At 39.0% G+C, this 17,664-nt stretch overlaps 1 protein-coding gene across 1 annotated transcript in view; it reads right to left on the bottom strand.

Moving 5' to 3' along the window:
• NRP1 (neuropilin 1) overlaps nucleotides 1–17,664 on the bottom strand; it is a 134,840-nt gene that overhangs the window by 62,893 nt on the left and 54,283 nt on the right. Inside the window, exons 3-6 of the mRNA XM_029954265.1 lie at nucleotides 17,231–17,412; nucleotides 11,098–11,325; nucleotides 4,806–4,961; nucleotides 2,123–2,289 (exon numbers count right to left, since the gene is read on the bottom strand). Coding sequence (XP_029810125.1) covers nucleotides 2,123–2,289; nucleotides 4,806–4,961; nucleotides 11,098–11,325; nucleotides 17,231–17,412 — 733 coding nt within the window. The remainder of the gene's footprint in view (nucleotides 1–2,122; nucleotides 2,290–4,805; nucleotides 4,962–11,097; nucleotides 11,326–17,230; nucleotides 17,413–17,664) is intronic.

Below are 17,664 nucleotides of genomic sequence, written 5' to 3' on the forward strand. Positions count from 1 at the left end.
CATTTGTAAAATGAGAATAATTGCACCTCCTTCACAGGATTACTGTGAGGATGAAATATAAAGATGTCAGGTACTCAGCAGAAGTCTGGCCCCACAGCAGTAGACACTCAATAAATAGTAACTATTCTATGAATGGCACAATTGTCATTCATATCCACCAAATTTCTAACTCCCCTCCATCCAGCATGTGATGAGTTGCTGCCCCTGAGAAGGTAAGTGTGGCCATGGGATGTGCTTTGGCAATGAAAACGCGTGGAAGTGCTCTTTGAGGGGACGTCAAGAGCTAGCATGATGGCCATACTCTCTTTTTCCCTCTGCTTGGTGACCAGCAACGTTTGAGATGAGACCCGCCCCCTCTGTCTGGGTACTGGTGTGAGAAGATGGGAATAAACCCCTAGCTGGCCGGAAATAGAGAGTAGCTTGAATAAGAAGTAAACCTTGTTTGAGGAATTTTGGTTACCTAGCTCCTCTTAACCAGTGCTTCCTATGCTTTTATAGAAAAGCATAGAAATGGTCGGACCATTTCAGATTTTTTTTCTTTTGCCTAGCTCCTGAGAAGGATGTAAAACCTGTCCTCTTGACAAATGCTTTGTGAGAGCCCATCTTGTCTCCATGTTTCCACTGACACAGAATTGCTTGCCCAGAAGAATTGCTACAGTTGCAATTTCAGAACTCTTGCAAGTCCACCACTGTCTCTAAATTATCGAGCACTCTCCACATTACCAAGAATAGGACCATGTTACCATGCAAACATGCTGAGCACTGCAAAATGCAAACTTTCCTCAGGACACATGCCTGTCAATCATACTGAGCTGCCTGTTGGTTTGGGGATATGGAAAAACAAGTTACCAAGAGCTATTTTGACATAGGCAAATTCACTTAATTTCTGACTTAATCTAAAGCTGGATTCAGCAATCCTTAGGTAAAAATCTCATTTTTTCTCACCCTCTACACATTTCTCAGTGTTATCATTTAGAGGTTAGCAGGAGTTCAGTCTCCTGTAATAGGCCATTTCACTTTAAGTGTATGTTAAACTAATATTGACCTTTCCAAAGTAAAACAAAATCTGGGATTTGTGCTCAAAAGACTGAAACAGCAAGGATGTAGAAAGTAGGGGATTAATCATCTTGGTTTTTTTCTTGCTTAGAAACTCTCTCTGGGAATTAGTCATCTTTATATATCTTGCAATGAGTGTAAGACAAGCTTTGTCTACTCTCTGAAAGGAAGCCTGGATCCTTCAGCAAATAATTTTGTATAATTTGCCCACAGTTTAACCCACATAGCCAGATACGGATGTTTCATTTGACAGTGGGTGAAAAAGTCAAGAACATGAGCATCAGGCCTTGAGTGGGAGTAGCCAGACAACAAGGCTGGACAAGTTGAGGTATTAGGATTTGTGCTAGAGATGAGTTGGGGGCAAGGGAATCTTGGTGCAGAAGAGGAGAGTCTATGGGGGATATAAGGGTAATAGTAAGGAAGGGAGTGTCAGGACAAAAAGAGGAAAGCAGAAGCAACATCACAATAAGGATAAAAATGTGTCCATTTCATACATATATGTGTATCTACACAGCCCACAAAGACCATTTCCTTCCAGACCACTTCCTTCCATCTGACTGCTTTCTCGGTCATGTGCTATGTACAACTGTATGGAAAAGTAAACTTCAGCTCTTTTCTTCCCTTCTGCTACTTTGAACAAACAAATAAGAAGCCTTATACTTTGACATAATTATTTCATGCATGTCTATCTACTGGTAGAACTAATATATTTCATCAAGGAAATAAAAATCTGTTGAATGAGGAAGTATATGAATAGAAAATGTGTAGCTGTTAAGAAAAATCAGATCTTTTTAGTTGTTACCAAAGTGAGACATCTGTGCTCATATTCTCTGAAGAGTTGTATCTAAGTATCTGAGAAACAAACAATCAAACAAAAAAATTTCCAAGGACTTCAACCAGGCCTGCTTTTCTTAGATGGCAGGGACGCGATGACCCTGCAGGGTGATGACGCCTGGGGCCCCCTGCTCACCTGAAGGCACTGGGCATGGCGCTGCTTTTTTTTCAACAACCTTTCTCCATGACCAAAGTCTTCAACCCTAAAGATGCCACATCGCATGCTACATACCTGTATCCACTCTTTGTAGGAGTCCTCTCCGGGAGTCCACCCGTTCTCTGGGTAGTTGAGGCGAGAGCGTTCTGCAGACCAGTTGGTGCTATACTGGGATGAAGCTGTGATTTGGTCAGAATGAATCTCCCCTGATTCCATGCCCAGGGCTTCCATACATTTGAAATCTGGAGGGGAGAAAATGGCCCAAAGTCATGAAAACATAGGGGACCTGAAATGCAGATTTCTTTTCGTAATCTGGCAAACAAAACATTCATTCATTTTGATGTTCATACACAATCTTACAGAAGATGACAGTGAGGGATTTACTGAGATGTGGTTCTGATTTGTGGGAATAATTTCATGGCAATAATTTTTTAAAGCAAGGCTTTTAGGATCTTATTAATTATTTTCCTAACTGGACCTAGGTTGACAGAAATACTATTAGAAATTTATTAGGGGGTGCTTGGGTGGCTCAGTCAGTTGAGGGTCCTGATTCTTGGTTTCCGCTCAGGTCATGATGTCACGGTTCATGAGTTCAAGCCCCACATCGGGCTCTGTGTTGGTGCTGCAGAACCTACTTTGGATTCTGTCTCTGCCCTCCCTGCTCCCACCACTTGCTCTGTCTCTGTTACTCTCAAATTAAATAAATAAACCTTAAAAAATTATTAGAAAATGATGGCACTTTTGATTTATTTTCAAAGTTGAATATATGTAGATATGTCATATGGGTACACACCAAGAATTATTTTACTATTTTCTCCAAGATCCAGTAAAAGTGAAAAAGATTCTACGTCCATTCATAATCCATATTTGGTGGACAGTAGACCTTAATTCTCTGTCTTTCAGATTTCTTTGTATTTTAGGCACCTGGGCCATCTCTCCCTGATTCCCTTTGTTCTCATGTCTCCTGCCCCTGGCCTGGGCATGATTATTAACATCATTAGTTTATATTATTGAAACACGAGAGTATCCATCAGAAGTAAATCACAGTATCATATGGTCCCAAAGAGGACCACAGTTTTACAACACAAAATAATAAAGCTCACAATGATGACTATGAATCTTGAAAGCATATATTCCATTAGGCCTCGTATACTCAGTGAAATAATGAAATATGTATGACATTGATATAAAACATGGAATAGGGAAATGAATTATCAACTTTAGGAAATGTGAATCAAATGTACTAACACGGGGAAAAAAGCAGAGATTAAGGATTCTCAACCATCAAGAAAAATGCCAACTAACCAAACTTGCACATTTTCTGAATTTTCTATCATAATAGATAAAGGTTTTCTTTCCTGGTTTCATACTTTTAAGCTTAGATTTGTTATCTGTAATACAGAAATCTTTATAGGGGCACCTGGGTGGCTCAGTCAGTTGAGTGTCTGCCTCTTAATTTCAGCTCAGGTCATATCTCATGATTTGTAAGATCCAGCCGTGTGTCGTGCTCTGTGGTGACAGAATGGAACCTGCTTGGGATTCTCTCTCTACTTCTCTCTGCCTTTCCTGTGTTCTCTCTCTCTCTCTCTCTCTCTCAAAATAAACATTTAAAAATATTTATAGACACAAAAATACATAGATTAATTAATCAAATTAAGTACAAATAAGATCTTGAAATTTGATTGGCCTCATTTCCCAGTGAGATCTGGTAGAAATGATACTAGTATACCTATGGGGCACCTGGGGGGCTCAGTTGGTTAAGTGTCTGACATCAGCTCAGGCCATAATCTCACTGTTTGTGAGTTCAAGCCCTGTGTCAGGCTCTGTGCTGACAGCTCAGAGCCTGACGTCTGCTTCCGATCCTGTGTCTCCCTGTCTCTGCTCTTCTCTTGCTCACACTCTGTCAGTCTGTCTCTCTCAAAAATAAATAAACCTTAAAAAAAAGAAAAAAAGAGTGGGATGTGCAACTGGCTGAGCCACCCAGGGCACCCATCTGACAAATATTAAGAAAAAAAAAGAGATACTAGTATATCTGTAGGACAGGTCTCCAAACAGCTCCTGCCTTTCTCCCTATGTTAGTTTCTAGACCTAATGAAACACACAATCTATTCATTGTTCTTTCTGGTGTTTTCCATGGGCCCTTAAAAGAGCTGGACACCACATAATCTTTGAGGAAGGGTTGACTTAGTTGAATTGAGTACTTTAATAAGATGTGAAACCTAGTACTTCCTCTTTCTTTTGTGGAAAGTTATAACTGAAATTAAAAACATGCTCTTTTACATGAATATCCACTTTTATACACCTAAGAACAAAAAACAAAATGGCTTCCATCTGGGTCTTCACAAACCAAACCACCAGGTGTCATCTCTTCTGTAAGGCTGCCTTGTCAATCAAGGGATTGTTCCCATCCCATCTGATCAATGCCTGTCCTTTCATAATTCTCAGCCCAATACACATTCAAGGGTGCCAGATAGAGTCTGGCTATAGTTCATTGTTCCAGGACGCTGTTTTGAATTTCCCACTTTCTCCCACAGTTTCAGAGGCTTACCAGCAGCCTTCTCATCCATAATTTCCTTAAGAAGGCACATCAAACAGTTCTTCCTATTGAGATCCATAAAAACCACTTAAAAGAGAAAAACAAATACTCGACATTTCAGTTCACAAACCATTTCTTTAGTGTTCACATGGCCACCGGTGTGTGAGGAGGAGTGATATGGAGTGTTTTCCACAGGCCTTTGCAGAGTGAATAAGTACTGACCTTCTGAGATACTACTCTGCAAGACACTGTAGTTTGCTGAGAAGCCTTCTTTTGCGATTGCACTGTCAGTATAAAAAACCATGGAGAGAATGCCTGATGAGGAACGGATTCGACCTGGTGTCTTCTGTCCACAGTAACGACCGATGTGAGGGCCAACTACAAAGGGAGAAATGAAGAGAACATTAAAATATCTTTTGTTCCACAGTAGATGCAAGAATAACCATTTGCAAACATGGGTTCTGGCAGAACCCAGAAGTGTTTTCTTACCCAAAAACGTCTTCCCTGGTTAATTGGTTCACTGTGAACATACTGGATCAGGTTTGTGGAGAGGGACTTAAAGGGTGCTCAGAAGGGCAATAACAGGCATAACTGCATTTCTCACTGAGCAGGTTGTCTTCAGCAACAGAATCAAAATGCTTGCTTCATCTGCAGCGAATGAGATTTGGGTTGTCAAGTGTCACCTTGACATTTGTCTCCAGGACCAAACTGCACACACTGCCCAGTGTTGAAAGATTCCAGTTAGGCTGTGATCACCGAGGGTTCTGGAAGCTGACTTCCTCCTTTCTCCCCCTCTATGAGGAGATCCAGGAAACAGGTCCCAGATGCAATCAGACCAGTGCCAGGAATCTGATTCAGTATTGAGTAACCCCAATTTTCTTCTTCGTTCCATCTTTTAGTCCTGGAGCCTTATTATGATGAACATCACAGACAGGGCTCTATCTAAGGGCTAATTAATAATTGTAACCATTTAAAAAAATTAGAAACTACAGATACCAATAATTTATACATAATACTAAGTTGTAAACCAAATGAAAAGAAAATGCATCTGACTTTTCTCTCAGTTTTATTCTTTCCCAGACTTAAGACACATGACCACATTGTACTTAGGCCTTGTTGCCAAAAGATGGCCCAAAGCAGCCATTTGACTGTGCATACCAGGAGAAAAAGTAGTACCTGGGGCAGTGAGAAAATAGTGAATACTGATTAATTTGTGATAAGTCAAACTGCAATTTGGCTTGAACTGGCCACCCCTTTGTTGAAGTGCTTTTAGATAAGCCTTGGCAATTAGTAATTGCAAGTTGCCACATAGACAGTGCACAAGCCCCTTGGACTTGGAGAATCACTCCAATTCCCTGTCCAGATCATCAGCAAGGAAAAAAATCCCCTTTTCTCTAGTTTTTTTTTTTCATTGCACATATGGTAAAAACATACCAGATGGTTTGTGCTTAGAAGGACAATCTGGTGTGGACCATTTTCCCCTCCAAGAAATCCGTGGTTCTCTGCATTTCAACTAAGAGTTATTGCTTTGTTCAAGGAAGCACAGTGGGTGGACCCCTCTCTGGAAGGATGGGCCTAGAGAAGGGACTTGGTGTGCCAAGACCCGTGTGTGTAGGTTGGATGCAGAAAGCAGGTGATGAAGACTAGGAGCTGTTTCAAATGTAATTGAAAAAGTGAGTCTTATAAGAGCTGATCTCCCTGGAGCCCTACCTACCCAGTGAGTTCCTAGTAGGGAGCTGGCTAGTATGAGCACCCTGCTTTTTAGAGTGCTTAGATCTTTGGCTAACAGGTTTTCAGGTCTTGGCCAGCCCTTTTCAAACAAAACAAAATAAAAACCACAACTGAACCAAAGTGTTTCCACATTTGGATTAGTGAAAAATGCTTACTTTAATTATCTGATAACTTCTCCATGCATTCACAATAATTGACTTGATTGAATTCAAAGAGTTTTCTCTACTCTAACCCTTCACTCTCTGCCAACCAAACACTGTGTGTGTGTGTGTATGTATGTGTGTGTGTGTGTGTGTGTGTGTGTGTGTGTGTATCTGTCTGTCTGTCTGTGTAGCCTGGTTTATTATGAAGTACACAAGGACCCTGGCCAATTACGGGAATTGGTACAGATTATCTACCAGGCATGACATGGTCATGAACAGGGACTGTGTTATGGGAAGAAAATGTTGTTCTATCAGGTTTCCCAGTTGGCAAAAGAGAGCATCTCAGGAGATGAAACTTGCAGCTTTGTTTCTCTTGAGCTTTATTCTGAGCCTCAGCTTCTTCTATAAGTGCTAGTTCTTTGGCAGATTTTCTTCATTCTGAATGGATTCAATGCTTTTTTTCTTCCCTATGGAGCACAAAGTTGCCCACAACATATGCATGAAAATATCAAGCAAGAGCCATAAACTCCAGTCTTTCCTTTCCTCAAAAATCCCATTTCTGATTTGCACTCTCAATGAGAGGCCTAGAGTCCATTCATAGGCTCTCACTGTTTCCCCTTGTTTAAATTCCATTATTGTGGTTTCATAACTTTCTTTTTTTTAGTTTGTGGGCAAACTTTTACAGCCTTAGTCTTTGGAGCCTGTCTCTGATCACCACAGCCATTGACCTTCCAAGAATACAAGTGCACAAGGGAAGCTACACTCATCCTCTTAAGCTCTGGCTGCAGATTCTTCCCCCCACCCTACCACCCCATTCCTTTGGGGAGTGGGGAGGGAGAGTCTCTTTGAAAGAGCAAACAGAAGAGAACTTGTCTAATGCAGACTCATAATTTAGAGAGCCTCCATGACTCACTGGTTTATAATGTCTAAGACATGCTGGGTAAATCTGCCTTCTGTCCTTCAGACCATTGCCTCCGGATAGCAGTGTGCAACTCTCTTTAGGAGCCCTCAAGATATGAGAGTGAAAAGGCTTTTTCGACTATAAGACAAAGAAGTATTGAATTTTCCTGAACAACAGCAAGACCTTAGTCTAGCAAGCTAATGCAATATTGATCTGAACAAGAGTGGATGCACTACTTATCCATCTCATGTGTGTGCTTATTTGTGTATTTACATGAACACAGCTATTGGATTTCCTCCTTCTGTTATCATGTACCCAAAGGCCAACAAGATGAATGGAAACTGTCACAAAAACAGAAGTAGAACTAAAAAATTGCGTTATTGAAGACTTTAAGTAAGCAATATATGCTAAGCAATCTCTTTTTGGGGGGGCAATAGGTCTATAGTGACCATATCTTTTCAGGTTCAAAGGTAATATAGTATTTGTGCTGTTTAAAAGATCTTACTGCAACTGGGAATGATAATACCCTCTTCTTCGTATTTTTCCATTAATTTCTCCAATAATTATAATTATTCCCATCTCTGAATCAGACAATTTGATCTCCTATTCTCTTTCTATGAGAAAAAAAGGCAGCAATCTACTATAAAGACGGACTTTTAAAAGGAGACGTTCTGAATAAGCAAAAAAGGTAATCACTTCAAAAAGGTACAAAACAGACCATGTATTCTTTTCCTACAATAATAAACTTTCTGTTGCAGAATATCTGGACTTGGCAACTCTTCCCCAGAAAAAGAATGTCATTTACATTTTAGAATGTTTATAATTTATGCTTATATCATTTATATTTTATATTTCTATTTTAGAAATTTAATTTAATTTTTATTTTTTTATTTTTAAATGTTTTTATTTATTTTTAAGACAGAAAGACAGCACGCGAGTGGGGGAAGGGCAGAGAGAGAGGAAGACACAGAATCCAAAGAGGCTCCAGGCTCAGAGCTGTCAGCACAGAGCCCGACATGGGTCTCAAACCCACAGGTTGTGAGATCATGACCTGGTCAGAAGTCAGAGGTTTTAACCGACTGAGGCACCCAGGTGCCCCAGAAGTTTAATTTTAATATAAACATTAAGTCAATAAAAAACAGAAATCAATCTAGTGTTCATGAAACTTATTCCTCAAGTAGTTGATAGTTTTTGGAATGTAGGTAATTACAGCAGCTGCAGCCTGGGTGGAGAGCTGACTTCATGTGTGCCCATGTGGTGTTAGCGAAGCATTCGTGTTTGGTTCCAGAATTTAGCACAAACATTTGCGGCATCCACCAGGGCAGGGCAGTGTGCTCAGCTCATGGCTCACAAACCATATGTAAACTTCCACCAATTACTACAGAGTTGCTACTCGTGAATCCTGAAGCTTCAGGAGTGATAGACAGCGATGTGTGATTCACAACCTGCATATCTCCATTTGAGTTTGGGAGTAAACTGCTTTTCTTCCAAGTCACTCCAGATCAATGGGTAGCTTTCAATTACTTAGTCACCTAATTCAATGTGTATGATAAAAGGCAACATAAAATCATTTCTTGGTTAAAAACCTTCAGCACCTTCCGGTTGTTGTTTTTGGAAGAGATATCGAGGAGTAAAAGCAATTTTGCTGGCAAGGAACTGTAAAATGTTTCTTGTGCCACTGACAATAAACCAGGAAGGGCAGTCTGTCATTTTTGCCTAAAAAGGAGAGAGCTGTTATGCTGGCTTAGGCTGGACGAAGGTAGGTAAATTTTAACAAATATATAAACATGGTTTTCATATTCCAAGGCCAGTTTTCCCTGGGAATAAGTCAAGTGCACCATAGTTTAAAACATGAGTGAATTGCAAAGCTGATAACTCTTATTGTTAATTGTTCCATGCTTCAACTCAGTGATTTTCTAGAGCCAGAAAATTACTACTTTGAAAAACCCTTGACACTAATAACAATGTGCTTCTTTCTGAAAGTATTCTAAATAAGTTGGTTGATTGGACCTCCTTTTCAGATGTCAATTTAAATGTAAGTTCTAGAAAGGAAGGCTGCAAATTTGGGTTGTGAACAAATAAACCCATTATTAAATGTTCCAACTATTATTACAATACTATTATAATACTGTTTTCCTAATTATCAGATTGAATACTTACAAATCAATCAGCACTCTGTTTGGGCAAATATCATTATTTAATGAAGGAGTTTCGATAAGATCATCATAACCCTATTTATGTAGTAAAAGAGCATAGAAAAAAAACTAAACCAATGATAACTCACCCATTTACCACAATGACAATATAAGCTTTCTCTAAACCCAGTTTATCTCCATTGCTGTTTACTGTTGAGGAACATAGCTAAATTGAATTACACTGAGAATTTTAATGTCATTTCAAAGGCAAAGGCAATCTCTTTCACACGATACTTGCCCTTCATTTACAAATTTAATATCTATTTAAATATTCTTTCTTCCATCCTGATCATAATATCTGACTCTATTTTATAGATTTTATAGATGGTTATATATCTCTAACTGCATGATTCATAAGAACTTCCAAGCTGCCCTTTCTGATCTGTGTAGAGTGTGTTCTCTAGAGAAATCCTAATATTAAACCAGACCAAACACAAGACAAGCAATGCAGCTGCAACAAATTATTTGATATTATCTCCCTCTGTTCAGGATTTGGGTGTGTATTTTTGCCATTCACCTTCTAATTCACAAGGATAGAAATGGAAAACTTTCATTTAGCTGTCTACATGGCTACCCCTTGCCCCCACTTCCTTCAAATCTTTGCTAAAATGTCATTTTTGTAATAAGGCTGAACCTGACCACCTTATTTAAAATTTCAACCTGCATATCCCTCTCTCCTAACCCTAGTACTTTTCATGCCTTTGTTCTACTCTACTTTTCCTTTCTTTCTTTGTTGTTGTTGTTGTTGTCATTTACAGAACTTCTCAGCTTCTGCATTCCAAGGACAGAATTCATTCATCTGTAAATGTATTGTTTATTGGCCCATTGTCCTTAGCAGAATCAAAACTCCTGGGCAGGGTGTTGGGAGGCAGCCATTTTTGATTGTTTTGTTTACTAACTAGCTAGACCAGTACCTGATACACGGCAGGTATTCAGTAAATATATTTTAAATGTAGGATGAATTTAGATGATAAAAACAATGTACACAAGATGATGTGCTGAGGTGATTCAAATGGCCAAAGGTAAAAATTTCCTAGGGAACAGATAAGGAATCTAAATTAGGAATACTAAAATATCCTCATTCTTTTTATAAATTTTTAAACTTTTGGTAACTGCATAATGGATACACATTTCACCCTTAAAATTGTATCAAGTACTTAACCTCTCTGGTATTTAGTCTCTGCATTTGTGAAGTGATGTTTGCCTTAACTGGTCTCTTAGGGTCTATGAATTAATGACCAGTAGGCAAGTCAATGAAATGAACTGAATACTTTAGTTGGGAAAACCATGCATCCCAATTCTATCACAAAAATAGCTATGAGACCTCAGTTTCCTTATCTATAAATTGATGAAATTAGAGTAGATAATTACTGCCTTTTGAGCTCAAATATTTTATCGCTGCTCTTCATAAAGAACATTTTGCTTTGTTTTCTCTCCTCCTTCTGAACTATTTTTAAAAAATGATGCATGTATCATGACACTTGTAAAAGGATCTCAGTGCCCTTCCCCCAGATTATTCTCTTTGGGGATGCTTTCTGCATTACCTTCAGGGAATCCATCCCAGATTTCTAGCCGGTCATAGCGACAGAACATCCCCCCTGGAGGGTTTGAGTCAAGCTCCAGGTCAAAGCTTTCAAATTCCAGGATAATCTCTGACATCTTTGGTGCAAAGATAATATAAGTGCATTCAAGGCTGTTGGGATATTTTTCAGGGAATCCTGGTGACTTTATCACTCCACTAGCTGCTGTGTAATTCTGGGAACATTCAGGACCTACAAGCAAAAGAAAAGAAAGAGCAAAGTGAAAATCCCACTCACACAACTTCACCAAGAAATAACCTGAGCAAAGGCAGCATATCTTTCTAATAAAAGCTCACCATTATAATCACTTTCCTAATCACTCATTACTTAGCCTTTCTATAGGAGTGATAGGTATGGAAAGTCAAGTTCAGATTTATTGTGTTCACCTTAGTTTTCCGTTTGTGTGAAGCAATTTAAAAACTTCTGCTGTTGCAGAGGGAAAAAATGACAAATATCAAATCATGTGGGAACAATGAATGAGTAAGCTACAGAAATCTCGACAGAGCCCTAGAGAAATAATTATAGCCCCTTCAAGCTTAAATCTTTAAATCTTGAGGCTGACAGCCCTTTATTGGTGAAATAGAACATTTACAAAGGCGAGGGAGAGAATTCAGTGGAGGGAGTTTGAGTTTCAGATTCCTACACCAGTGACTCAGTAACTCTGCCAGATGTGACCTATGCCTCTTTGACAAACTAAATGTGAAAGGTAATTCGTACATGTACCCAGGGTGAGTGACTCATTTTGAGTGGTGTTGACACAGGTGTGCCGGTAAAGTGTGGCTGTTAGTGAGGGTACGATAAACTGTGATTACAGGCTGTGTTGCTAGAAGTCACTTGATATCAATGTTGACATCATTGCCTTCCCCAATGTATCTGATACAGTGCCATTCTAAAATTATTTTTAACGTATATGTGTGGGAGTGTCATGTGTCTATTTATAGTGTATAATTTTAATGACAATTCAGTGTTGTCAACACTTTACAAATTATGACAATTTGTAATTTAAATTGGTCAAGTTCATACACACCTATATTGCAAGTTGACCTTAAAACTGCATGAATGACCACAATTTTGATTTGTGGTGTCCAGAGACAAACAGGGTGTATTCATGGCCCATCTATAAGAACATGAGCACATCAACTTGACCCCTTATCAGCACCACCATGGCTGAGATTTTCAAAGAGATCTTAAGGTTTTCTGGGAACCAGAAATGACTTGATCCTTTTGAACCTCAAGATCCAACCTGGGGATATTCAATTCAACAAATCTTTCCCTGGGCCATTGTCTCACTGATGGGCACCCCGTGATGGCATGCATGGATTCAGATCTAATAAGGAGGTTTGTTGAGAGTGTTCTTACCTAAATATTCTCCCACAAAGCCAAGTACTGGAGGCAACACTGCAGGCATCAATACAGATTAAATTTAACCAACAGATCTCTATTCTTAGTGTCTAGAAGTGGTACGCTGACACTCTACCTCAGAGCATCTGGCAGTTTTTTGAGAAAACAAATCAATTGTTTGCTTCCCATGTACATATTAGACGTTCATGGCACTGGAGAGGCAGAATAAAAATTACTTGATGTACACAATAAACCTGGCCTGTAGAGGTTTACAATGCCTCCCAAAGCCTTCACAAATGTGGCTCATCCTTCAACATGATGGCTTCAGATACTTACTTATTTGATTCTGGTTAAAGTTACTAACATGTGGCATTTTACCATGTCAATTACAGGTATGAAGATTATGAAATGTGCTGTATCATTTATAATCTGTTTCTAAGTTCATGGATGGCTTCTAAGATGACAGGGACTTCGCCAATTTAGGACAAGAATAAATTTGCAAAGAATAAAAATATAATATTGGAATCTCTTTCATTTTATTTTTTAAGATGTAGGAACAGTGACCCTGGAGACCTCAGCTTCCTCCCTATTGCAGGGGGCGGGGGTGTGGAGAATGCTTTGGCTAGGTCCTTGTAAGGGAAAGTTGACAGTGGGGTTTAATTCAGGTACTAATATTTTCTCCTTCTTAAAAAGGTAAAATAGGTGATATCAAGATTCAATAAGAGAAAAAAAATGACAAGAACTAAAAGCATACTTTCAAAACCAAATAAATCACAATGCATTCACTAAGGCTGGCCCAGGTTTGCTAAGGAGTGTGACAAAAACTGGAGAAATTCCATGGAGGAGTGGAAGAGAACTGCGTTGAGCACCAGATCTGTGGTCCACTCCCACCTCTACTGCTAACCTGCTGTGTGACCTTGGGCGGCCTCCTAACCTTCCCGGTCCTCAGATTCTCTATATAACAAATGGGAGGTGGGCTTTAGGATTTGAAAAAAAAAATCCCTTTAAACTTCAAGAGTCTGTAATTTCCTACTTCCTCCAGTAAACACCAAGATTTGTTTTAATATTTTTTTTGTTCACTGTTGCATAGGTTTGCCACAGTTGAGCAAGCACTTTCCGAAAACGAGCAAGAAGGGGTGGGTGAAGGAACTCTCCAGAGAGTACCAAAGCACTACCCATGAGAGGGGGAGCGCAGCCCCACGTGCCTAGGCAAGGTGACACATGGCATCTGCCACCAGTGATGACTGTGCTTTTGATGTTATTTGTAAGACTTAGAGGACCTTGTGTGGCTGTAAGAATGCCACACTTCATTGCTAACGACAGTAAGGGCACATAATAATAATAGCTAAGATACTCTCTTTGGAATTATTATTAAATATCCAGACTCATAGCCAAATAATATGTGAAGGGACCAATTTGCTCTTAATAAATGCCATGACTTCCCCACATGGACAGCCACAGAAAATGTCTACAGATTCTACCAGCAGTTCAGGCCAGATGACCCAGGCCAAGGAAGGACAAGGGAAGAGTGATAGGTAGCGATGTATGGGTTTCCTGGAGAAATTTTTTTAGGTGAGTGGGAATAATTTTTAGGTTGATGGCCCAAGCTTTCAGCATCTAGGAAAAGACACATGGAAGAGGAAAGTGAGGGACCTGGGTAGAAAGTTAGGGTGTCCAGGGTGGCTTCAGGAAGCATGGGAAAAGGTGGGGTCCGACTTTGTTGACTAATCTTTGCAAAGGTGGTCTTCTAGAAATGAAGCCTTTGGAATGCAGAAATGGCCTAAATTTTCCTTAGAATTGTAATCTAGTGCTAGAAAACCTCACAGTCAACAGGTGAAAAACATTTATTGGTCCAACTATGATTAGTATAATTTATGTGTTTTGAGGAAACTTGAAATTGCTGCACTCTGGAAGAAGTGATATGTTTTCAAAAATAAAAAAGGAGATTTATGGATTCTATAATACCATTAAATGGCTTTTGAAGGAAAAAATGTCCATGGACTCAAATATGTATGCATAAATGTATTAGTTAATGGCTTTCTATAGAACACCTATAAGAACTAAAGTATATGCAGTGAAGGGGGAAAAGATATTTTCTTTGTATCTTTCAGGTGGTACCAATATGTTTGGGAAAGAAAATGTTCACATATGAACAAATTTGAAAATATTAAGAAGCACATGGTTAGTGAAACATATTTGGATATATGTGTGTATATATATAGAATGCATATGTGTATATTGTGTGTGTGAATGCACTTGCATGTGTAGAGGACAAGTTGGGTATATGTATAGGAAAAAAAAAGTAGAATAATTAGGAAAAGCTTCCTGAGAAGAAGAAAGAGAAGAGCCAGGTTTCCATGGAGGTTAAGAATGTAAATGGGTAGAGAGCAAGAACTCTGAATGCTGATGCACTAGCTTCATCTGTATGCAGTGTTTACTGAACACATCTTTGGTGACGTGCACTGTCTACATGTTTTTTATGTTTTCATTTCAACTGATCTTCACAATAAGCTTGTGCCAGATACTATTATCTATTTAGCAGATGAGGAATCCAAGGCTCTGAACCTTCAGACTTAATTCTGTCAGAGGCAGAATTAAACTTCACATTCAGGTCTGCTGGACTTTACTCAGTGCACTATCTGAGGCAGGAAACCAGGTGTGGGTCTGTGTGGGTCAAGCTGGAGAAGGTTGGGAGTACTTGATGTTAAGCCTTGAGCTTGACCCAATGGGACACTGAGGTTTGACCCAATAGGTGACGGACACCTGCCGTCGACATCTGGAGAACAGTGGTTTGATGAATATTTGAGAAGCTGTGTGTAGCATAAGGAAACATAGGGAGAAACTAAATTGGGCCTATTCAATTAATGGCAGTGGATGTGAAAGGCAGAATGAGTTTTGGAGGCTTTTGTATATAAATTCAAAAGAACTAGAAGCCGTATTAGATGTAAAGAGGCAAGAAGAGAAAGAAAAAAGTAAGGCTTCAGGTTTCCAGGGTGGTGTTGGAGATCGGGATAAAGAAAGTATAGTACCTCTGAGGAAATGGAAGTATAGGGGGCTGAGGTCATTTGGAAGGGATATGAAGAATTATCAATGATTTAGTTATAGATCTCTCTCTCTCTCTCTCTCTCTCTCTCTCTCTCTCTCCTCTTTCAAGCATTTTCAGGTCTTTGAGATCTTTCAGATCTTTGAGAAACACTGAAAATAAAAGGCTACTCCTAAATTCCCTTCTGACACCCTTTTTCTTTGATAGTGCCAGATGGAGGTAAGCGAGCAAATGTAGATAAGTGTGTGTGTGTGTGTGTGTGTGTGTCCATATACCTACATGTACAATATGATTTCTATAGCAGGTCAAACAGCTTTCAACACAAGAAAATATGTACATATGTAATCAGCTGCACAAACTGAAGTCATATATATATACTATTACTTATTCCAATAAATATGCTTTTCTAAGTCTGTGCTCATATAAATTTTTGCAGAAAGTTGTCTCTATCTATCCATACTTACATGAGGCAGTGGCAGATTTCTTTGAAATTTTGAGACGTTGTACCAATGTACCAATTAGAAACTCCTAATGACTCCTTTTTGTTATTCTCAGTTGCTGCTGAGAATTTATAATTGATGTGACTAAATGTTTCTCTATTTAAAAAATAAACTCCTATTCTAGGACAGTACACTCAAATCTTAAGCTTCTGTCCCTGGATTGGTCCTTCCACCCAGCACATTACTGTCAACCTAAAAGGGAAGGTTGAATTTAACAGATTAACAGAATCTACCAGCTGTTGTGAAAAACAGTGACAATTGGATAAGGAAGCATTGTTTATCAATTGACTGATATGTGCAGTCAATTCTGCAAGATTGGGAGACTAGGACTTGTCAGATTCTATCCATCTCAATATATATGAAGATTCGTAAGTGATTATATTGGAGAGGGAGAAAGATCTTTATTTCCTAAGGGGAATGGCATTTAAAGCTTTACTGTTTTTTTCCTCCAAGAGGTTCTTTCTCCAATTCCTCTTCTTAACAGACATTAATAGAAAGCCTCTTCTTCTTTCAGCAGCATTAGAAACTCTAAGTCCAGTAGACTGCTTTCCTTTTAGTGGGAAATACTAGTTTTGAATTTTATAATAAAAAGAACAGGATGTATGTACATGGCTTTAAAGTAAGGGGGACTCACACATTTTTAATGAAAGAAATTAAACCTCAAGAGAAGATAGCACTTACTTTTGAAGAAAGTTAAGGATAAAGGCTCTTAAAAGAGTTTTACAGAATATATACCTTATAAGCACTGATGAGCACATTAAAATGATGCAGTTTGAGTCCTGAAATACTTTTAAAAATGGTTTTTTAAGTTTATTTATTTGTTTTAGAGAGAGAGTGAGCACAAATGGGGGAGGGGCAGAGAGAAGGAGAGACAGAATTTGAAGCAGGCTCCCTGCCATCAGCACAGAGCCTGATGTAGGGCTCGAACTTCGAACTGTGAGATCATGACCTGAGCCAAAACCAAGAGTTGGGACCTCAGGTGAGTGTACCACCCAAGTGCACAACTTAAAAAAATCTTAAACATGACTTCCTCTATACATTGGGTAATTTTCCTCTGTTTAAAGTATATCCCAACAGTTTTGTAATGAGCATATATGATATTTTACAAGAAGCTCAAAGGATTATGCCTTGTCTTCTTTTCCCTTTGTCATTTATGGGATCAAACAATGGTAGTGAACATTTAGCCACACTTGTTCGGCAGGAAGTCACTCACCTCTCTTGAAAATTTCATAACGTATGGAAAATCCAGCACCATGTGTCTCATAGTCAGAGACAAACTTAATAAAAAGAAATGGCCCTGAAGACACCACAGGAGAAGGAGCAATCTTCCCACAGAACTTTCCCCATAAGCGTCCATTTTCATTTTCTCCATCGATGACCTCCACGTAGTCATACCTGGTACATAAACATAGGAGACAACAACAGGTTAGTGAGAAATGCCCTCTTAATTTCAGTGATTTAGAAGGCAGCTTTATGTAGCCTAGTCTGTTAGGAAAACAGCGCTCTCTGCATTCACCACCGTATTACATGGAGGGATAAAAATCTAGCAAAATGAAATAATCAAAATGGACTACATCATGTCTGTATACATCATCTGGCAACACAGAACTATTAAGAATAATGGTGTCCATTATACTTTCAGACAAT

The sequence above is a fragment of the Suricata suricatta genome, chromosome 10, assembly GCF_006229205.1.
Source record: "Suricata suricatta isolate VVHF042 chromosome 10, meerkat_22Aug2017_6uvM2_HiC, whole genome shotgun sequence".
NCBI lineage: Eukaryota > Metazoa > Chordata > Mammalia > Carnivora > Herpestidae > Suricata > Suricata suricatta.